Consider the following 8,805-nt stretch of genomic DNA (forward strand, 5'->3'; position numbering starts at 1 on the left):
GAGGATCAGTGTTTGGAGCAACCATATTAGCCCAAGGAGGATCCAAAATCAGTGTGTTGTGTCAAAAACTAGAGTGTCAAAGGCAGGGACCAAGTCAAGGTCTGAAATCCCACAATCATAGTTAATACAGTGCTGAATATTAGGATCCTGGGGATAGGTAGTTGGAACAGAACAGGATCTAGGAACATAGCTGAGGCTTGAGCAGACTAGAGACAAGATGGGGAGAGGATCCAGGATAAGAACCGGAGACAGTGTTTAAAGGGATGGGGACAGAGGCTTAGAGACTGAACCTAAAAGCAGCCAAAATCAAGAACAACTTCAGGCTTCTGAAGCTTGAATTGCCAGTATTTCTCTGAAGACTGTTCCTGCTGTTCTCTGTGCTTTAGCAACTAATCAGGTTGAGAGGTGGAATTAGTTCAATTGTGGCTAGTAGCTAGGCCCCTTAAACCCTTCCCTTACTTTGCTTTTCTTGTAAGTGCCTGAAACAAAGTTTTCTGTCAAACTGTTGTTTTTTGTTTTTTGTTTTTTTCAAGTTTTCATTTATGTGAGTGAAACTGAAGGAAAAAAATAATGCCAATTTATTGTGCACCAGATTTTTTTTTTCCCCTTAAGTGTTCAGTGTAGCTGCCAAACCATAAAATCAATTATTCACATGGCCAAGGTTGACATTCATTGATGAGGCACTGTGGGGATGTTTGTACTGCCAGTGTTGTACCTACTCTGTACAAAGATGACTTCAGTCTTTGGGGCTGTCAGTCTGGCTCAGTGGTGGACTGATGGGGTGTGGGAAGGGGCCATGGCCCCCAGGTGCTGTCCTCGGGGGTGGTGCTGGCTATGCCCTTCAGAGTTCTTTTTGTGCAATGTGACTTCAAGTATGGTTATGAGACAGACCGAGGGGTGTGGGGAGGATGGGTGCAAATGCAAACATTGAGCCTCAGGTGCTGGAGACCTATGGTACATCACTGGTCTGGCTTCTTCCATTAGTACAAAATTCAGAAAAAAATCTGGTGAGGGTGGTTGGTTGGAATGCATGGTAACAATTGCAACAACTAATAGATAACACGAGTAATATGGTACATACTAATGGTGGGGTATACAGTAATAAGGATATTTTTCTGTTCTTGAAGCTTTTGTTTTACATTCAGGACAGTGATGATGTGTATGGTGTAATAACATTTTATCCTTTGGAGAACCAGAGGATTGAGAGCAACCCAACAGGGCGTTTTTTGTCCTTAAGCTTTGCAAGGCAAAGAGGCACAATTGGGGTTGTGAAGTTGATTTATACAGCACTGTACATTCCTGCTGGAGCTGTGGTTCCTGAGCGAGCAAAAGATGGCATCCTAAATATTTCTGGAAGAAGCTTCCTCATCTTTCCAGAAAGTAAAACCCAGGACATCTTAAATCTACCAATAAGAAATGATGCATTTCTTCAAAATGGGGCACATTTCCTCGTAAAGGTATTTTATTTATTTTAAAAATAGCAGAAAGAAAAAGAAATTACCTACTGCTTTTCAACGATGTCAAGTTTCAGTGTTAATATAGAATAAGGATTACTGAAGCTGTACAGAAAATATATGAAGGAAATCATAGATCTGAAGAGGTATATTCAAAAGATATCATGCTGAACCTTGTGTTTAAGTAGTTATTTTATTACCAAAGATCTTTTTCTTGCAAACCCTATGGTATAACTGAATGAATGTCTTAACCATTTAGCAAAGAATAAGTTTACTTTTGCATAATTTAAATTTCCACCTTCACTCCAGTGGTGTAATGCTTTCTAACAAGTGAGTTCTATATACTTATTTTTATCATCATCCTCATTGTCCCCGTGATAAAGAATAATTGAGTAGATTTTATATCTGTGCTAGTAAATTAGCATAACAGTGATTTAAAAAAAAGATTATGATGATCCTACATTTTCATTCATTGCTTTTAGGGTCTGATCTAAAGCCTATTGAATTTAAATGAAAAGCTCAGTGACTTCAGTGGGCTTCAGTTCAAGTTCTAGGCCTTGTACAGACATTCATTTTCTTCTTGGAGAATTGCTGCTCTCCCAGGAGAAACCATGAGTGTACATATGTTCAGATTCTTTTGTCTTAGGGTAAAAATGTTTTTTTAGGAGAAAAATAACCTGGGAACAACCAGGGTTAAATAACTCCTCAGGAGATTTTCACCTGGGACACTGAACGTCTGAACATGCTGCTACTCTACGCTCTTACAAGAGATCTCTTTTGGGTCATAAGTCAGACTCTAAGTAGACAATCTAAGCCACATTCAGATATGTTGCATGAGGTACTAAGGGCTGAATTCTAATCGTTCCCAAATGGGCTACAATCTTGCCTTTTTTCTTTAGCTTCTTTGGTATAGTCTAGTTGGAGTAGACTTGGCTTATAGAAGATAATGGGAGCATAAAGAACCTAAACAAAAAGTTGTATAGGGCACCAAATAGCCTTTTTGGAATTTGCAGCAAATGTCTTTTGGATTTTCAGATATAATTTTTAAAAGGTTTCTTTTTTTTTTCCAGCTTCATTAAAAATGTTTTGCCGAAATATTAATTTTTTTCATAGAACATTTTGAAGGATTATTTTCCATTGTAGTTTTCTAACCTGCTGTTCTGCTGATGGCTATCATAGCCAATGTGCTAGTTAAAGTTCTTTGCATTTAAACTTTGAAGGACTGGATTTTCCTGCATTGAGCCCTAAACTAGATCCATTTTCTGTATTTGCTTTAGATGTAAAACAGATCTACTATGGATAACATTTAAAAACTTCTTTGTGTTTATTATTTAAACAAGTGTGGGGTGTTGAAAAAAACTAATGCATAGTAGACATTGCAGAATTAATGGTTTTCAGTAGTCCCATGAGCTCTGTACAGCATTTCAAAGCCTAGATCTCAACCAGTAGACTTGTACTTTCTTCATGACCCATAAGGATCTTTGTGTTTGGATAAATAAAGCCAGAGGGACCTCTCATCATGGACAATTCTTTTAAAAGCTCATTTGGAAAAAAGCCCTATTTGTTACTAATGCAATCCCTTCAAGTTGAGAATGAGCTATAAACTCAGGGAGCCTAGTTAGAATGAGAAGATTACAGAGCTCGTACTGTACACAATAGACAAGCGATTTAAGACTCGGGAGGGGGATGGAGGAGAAGGAAATTAGGCTTGAATGAAGCTAAAGAATGGTTAGGAGAATCGGGGAAGTGAGCTGAAAATTCTTCAGTGACATACCCAATTAAATAACCTACTGTAGCCTAAGATACAACTTTTGGCATGTACAAGAAGACTAATGGGCTATTCCAAATTCAAAGGATCCTAGAGAACTAAGTGACTCTGAGTGAATCAGCCAGGTCAAGCACAAATGCTTTAGATACCCAAATATAAAAGACATGATGACTTAACTGTCAACAAGGATACCATGTAAGATAAAGTAAACTTAGTATTTATTCATTTGTCCCATGTTCTTGTCTTCTCCCAGTAACATCTGTAGAAATAATATATTTCAATAATAAAAGTGGAGATGTAGTGGCTATTTTCTGAGGCAGGTGGGGGAGAATGTTGGGCACGTGGTATTTCTTTCTTTGAAATGTTTTATACTGCATGAATCCATGGCACAAGTATTTTTGTTGGCAAAAGTTGAAAATATGTTGAGGAGGGTTTGAATATAGTACAAATTATTGAGTTTGGAATATCAATTGCAACTTTATACAACAAAGATTTTGGCAGCCCACAACAGAATACTTGGATGCATTGTAGGAAATATGGAAAATAGAGCAGCAGGATAACATATAAGAAATTAAACAACACAGAAATGTTATGCTTCAGTTATACAAAACAATGGTGTATCTTCACCTGGCTATACTATTTAATTTTGTTCAAAATAGATATGATTTAAAATCATATGAGGCCTCTAATCAGGGCTGACTGTTGCCATCATGATACATGTGCACAGTAGGGACCTGATGAAGGACTCAAAAATACTCCTAAAAAGAATTCTACATCTCTACAAAAAAGACTCAGTTAATTATAAAATTCAGGTCTGTAGTTTCCCATTGCACTAACCACAGAAATCTTCACTTACCTGGGCTGGCTGTAGAAAAGTTTGTAAAAAACATCCAGTTGCTTTTTGGTTTTGACAGGAAGACTATTTGGAGGATCAGGTGTGTTTCTATCTGCCTTTCCAGATTCTGTCTTTGTTTACTGATTATTTCATATTTGTAACAAAGAAAATATTTGATGGATTTTTAAAAAACCAGGTGTATTAAGAATAGGTCACTTACCTAGTGAAATAATCCAAGCAATGAATTGATGAAGGGGGAACCAACGTAACCCAAATTGCCTCTTGATTAGGTAACTAAATAGGTGTTTTTACTAGTTGGGGGTGAGGCTTCTTGTGAGTGATCATTTTTATTGGACCAGTTACATGACTGAAATAGACTGAGACAAGATGTCAAATTCAGTATACTCTTCTACTTGTTCAGATTCTGCTCTTTTTGCAACTGGTGTGAATCTAGGGTAATGTTTCTGGTCCCTGTGGAGTTGCTGAAGATTTAAGACAATTTAATGGAAAGTGAAATATGGGTGACTGAATAACAATAACAAATGAATTCAGTCAATTTTATAACTTAATTATTCAGTGAGTTTAGTCACAAATTTTTTTTTGATTAAGTGTCCTGTTTTAAGGGAACTACCAAAAACAATTGGGTCCATCTGTGTTTTGCCCATCAGATAGTCGCCCATCTGAACATGCCCAAACGAGACCAAATGGCGCAGGTGTACTTAAGTCCGAGCATAGGCCTGGGAAAGGGAATGCGTGCCTTGCTTGTTCAGGTGGGCCGGACTGCCTAACAGGAAGTTTGATGCCATGGCAAGCAGCGTTTAACAATACTGCCCGTAAAGTGGGGTAATAAAATCCAAACCAGGAGTCATTCCCCAGGGGACCTGGTCGAGTCAGATCCACGGCCATAGAGGCGTTCCATTGAACGAGGGGAGCGGGTTTGATAAAAGGGGATAAATTAAGTATGGATACAGCTTTCTCATCTCCGGGCATGAGGGCGAGGTGCCAAGGCGGAGTGATGGAATGAGGGTCCCACGTGAGTGACATATCGGGCCGAGACCAGTCGTTGCCTTGAGGGTGTATCCCCCAGGATATAGCCGAGTAAACATAGGGGGTTCCCCTCTCAAAACAACCCTCGCGGGGGGGGGGGAGGTAGGTGGAGAGATCTGTGAGGGTAAAATTACGGGGCCAAGAGAAATTAATAAAAGCAGGACCTCCGCTGATGGTAACACTAATGGAGATCTTCGGGCCCTTTGAGACTTGGGAGAACCAGTCTGAAACATTGAACGGTGATATATATGGGGTGAGGACTGGGTCCTCAACGGACAGGGGGAGTGGGAGACAGGTGGTTAAACCATCTTTTGCCTCACTGTCTCCCGTGGCATTGGCCCAAATCGATAGCAAACATAAGACTGTGTTGGGTGAACGGCCGGGCTCGGCAACTGGTTCGGCAGACTGTGGGGTAGACAGAAACATAACTAACATATAATACAAAACTAAAGTCACTGGATCTTCAGTTGGGGTCATCTCGGTACTCCCTCAGGTCTGTTGTTGTTCTCCCTCGAGGGCGGGCAGCGTCTCCTGTCGCTTCGGGTGGATCGTGACACAGGAATCGCCTTCTCTCAGCTGGCAGCCGACCGTTACACACTTCGAATCGTCGCAACCTGAAAAACAACACACGGACAACTTTTGCTCTCAAACTTTTTTGGCCGACTGATGGTGTGTAGTGGCGTATTCTTTATAGCAGCTGGGAAGTCGTTTTGGCTTTTATATCTTGGCTCAAGCGATTTTTCTAACTTGAAGATGCGTGTTGGAGATCTGCAATGACGCTACGAAGGTTTCTGTTCTCCAACTCCAGGTCGGAAATCTGGGAGTTAAGCTCATGGTGACGAGGATCGAGATCAGTATGTTTAACGCCGCTGGTCGCTGTGCCAATGGCGGCTACTTGTTTTTTGGCTTGCTGTTGTTTTCATCGAATCCTAATGCACGGGCTAAAGCTCTTTGTGCCTCGTCTCCAAGCTATCTCAGTTGGGCCTTCGTCAAGCTGGACTTGTTGAGTAAAAACCCAAACATTGCTCTTTCTGTTGGGGTACGTAATGGTGGTGAATCACGTGTATGCAATGGTGGCGAGTCGTGGGCTTGAGGTTGTTGGTAGTCCCGAGGTTGAGGTCGTTGGTTTACCTATCAAGGACGAGTCGGTGTGTACTCGATCGGGTATGCTGATGGGATGTTCGATTCATCATTAATGACGGGAAGCGCTGTCTTCTGAGTTTTGGTCCTCATAGCTCCCTGAAGTTTACTTAATTGGCCCAACACGTGTGCTACAGGGCTGTTCACTGATGGATTAATCAGTAACCTAGCGGTCAGATTTTGGTTTCCACCATACACTTTGGTTGCTGCTTCCACTGCTTCCAGTAAACAGGGTATGTTTCCAGGATTCGTAGCGAACCGATGTGGCCAGGCTCCTTGTGCCTGAGCTGGTGTTATGTTCAGTGCCTGCTGAGCTGGGTTCCACGAAGCATATGAAGAGCCTAGAATTGCGTAAACTAGTGTGCTTGCATTTGCATGGTTCGATGCTCCCTCTTGCCATGTATGCACTTTCCTTTGTAATGCTTCGACCACTAGGGCCGGTAGTGGAATAGGCCAGTGATTGTTGGCTAATACTGGAACTGGGTCCACTACTTTGCCTTTACTCCATGCGGTGTTTCTTAAGAGTTGCATGGCTTCATCCTGGTCGAGGGTCTCATTCCCTGCTTCAGCAATTAATTTTCGTAGCCATACAATCGGTGTTTCATCTGGCTTTATTCCTGTTTCCTTTTTTAAATCATTCATCTCCGCACGAGTGCAGGTTCTCGTGGTAATAGTGACTTGAGTTCCTTGGCCTTGAGGGCCAGTTACCCGCTTTCGCACTGAGATGAGAAATGCTGTTGTTAAATCAGGGCACGGTGGTTGTTCCGAAGATGTATCTTGTGTTGGTGCGCTCACATTGTCTTTTATGGCCATTCCTGTGTTACTTTCACTTTAGGTGTTTCCTTTCATTTCTGCTTCCTTTAGGTGGCACTGTGCGTACGGCAGCGGTGACATCTTAGGCGGTGCTACGGCAGGAGGCGGGCTCCAAGTGGGAGGAGTTGACGTTAGCGTGCTTTTTTGCACGGGGTTTCCCGCCTCACTTGCTCTCCTCTCTGCCTGCGCCATCTTTGAATGGTGGTGCGGCTGCACTCGCAGCGGCTGCTCGGGTTGCAGCCTCTAACTGCACTTGTAAATTGGCATTTTCCCTCAGTACCACAACGTATTCCTGAAATAATACATTTAACATTTTTCCCTTCTTCCACTTGGGGCCGGTCCATTTTGCGGCCTTTCGCCCGTTGGACTCTAGATTCTCCCGGAGCTGAGCTAACAGCTCATGCTACCTTGATCCCGATGTGAGGCTGGGACAGTTGAATCTGTCCGGCGGGGTGTCCTCACCTCCCTCCTTCATGTATCGCACACACCGAGCAAACTCCTGCGCTGGGCTGGAGCATGCCGCGCCCAAAGTTTTCACACGGGCAAGGGATACAGACCCGGTTTCCTCCCTTGGGTGATAGACGGCCCTGGAGTCCCGCATCACACAGCTGAAAGTGCTGGCATTGAACCGAATGGCCCATTCTTTTCTGCTAAGGCCCCGGAGGGACAGATACCTGTTCACGGTGGAAGCGGCCGGGTTGGCAGCCTGATGGTACACGATGTGTGCCCACAAGTCCTCCGGATCATTGGTTGGACGGCTTCCGTTGCGCCATGGGCAGTGATGGATCAACTCTGACTCCAAGCCTCCCATTGATCCTGTTCGTGATGCCATGTCGGAGCCGAGAGCTCCGGTGTCACGGTGGGGCCGAGTACGGATCAAACAGGTGGGATTAGCGGCGAGGAGTCAGAGCGGGCGGGACGCGTGCGGTTTCGAAAGGTAACTTTTTATTGTTGTCTTACTTAAGCCACTGATGGTATTGTAGCGTAGGTCAGTTCAGCTTGGTTACAATCAATCGAGAACGAGAAACGCGGAATGATGAATGAGGCCTATAGATAACGGTGACGGAAACAAGTTAACTGGAACGTAGACAAACGAGGTAATCGAAGACGTGGAACAAGTTAACGGGAATGTAAAACGAGTAATCGGATCGAAGACGTGAAACGAGTAACTGGAACGGACGAGCAATCAATCGAGTAACTGAATAACCAAGACGAAGAAGAGCGTTTTTAGGAAGGGGTACGCCAGGACTCGACGGTGGCAGGGAGACCAGTGGAGCTCTGGGTTCAGGCGAACCAGGGCCCTGTAACTCTCCTGAGGCGGTCTCTGTTGTGTCAGTCTCCGCTCAGGTCTGGTCTGGTCTCCGCTGTGGGTGGAAACTCCCTAGCTTTAAATATGTTTCAAGTGGCCAATCACACGGCTTCCCTTGTGGAAGATTCTAGCTAACTTGCATCATGCTGGAACAAGACTGGGCCTGTGCATGGTGTCAGTTCAGATTTCCTCACTTCAAATTTACATAGAGGTCAAGCATGGGGTGTGTTCCAGGCATGTGTACTGGTCTTTCGGGGTTTTTCCATTGATATGCCTATACATGTTATGCTTAACTCGGTGTTAGCCAGCACTTCTCATAGATTTTGGTTCTGACAGAGTTCGTAAGGAATTGGCCGAGGTCATTGCAGGACCCCTGGCACGGCTTTATGAGCACTCGTGGTGCACTGGTGTGGTGCCGGAGGACTGGAAGAGGGCCAAC

General features: G+C 43.6%; 1 protein-coding gene across 1 annotated transcript in view; it reads left to right on the top strand.

The window, feature by feature from the left end:
- Nucleotides 1-8,805, top strand: part of ADGRV1 (adhesion G protein-coupled receptor V1) — a 466,251-nt gene that overhangs the window by 41,525 nt on the left and 415,921 nt on the right. The window contains exon 9 of the mRNA XM_019532360.1: nucleotides 1,128-1,457. Coding sequence (XP_019387905.1) covers nucleotides 1,128-1,457 — 330 coding nt within the window. The remainder of the gene's footprint in view (nucleotides 1-1,127; nucleotides 1,458-8,805) is intronic.

Source organism: Crocodylus porosus, unplaced genomic scaffold (assembly GCF_001723895.1).
Source record: "Crocodylus porosus isolate Cpor-Errol unplaced genomic scaffold, CroPor_comp1, whole genome shotgun sequence".
In the NCBI taxonomy this organism is placed as follows: Eukaryota; Metazoa; Chordata; order Crocodylia; family Crocodylidae; genus Crocodylus; species Crocodylus porosus.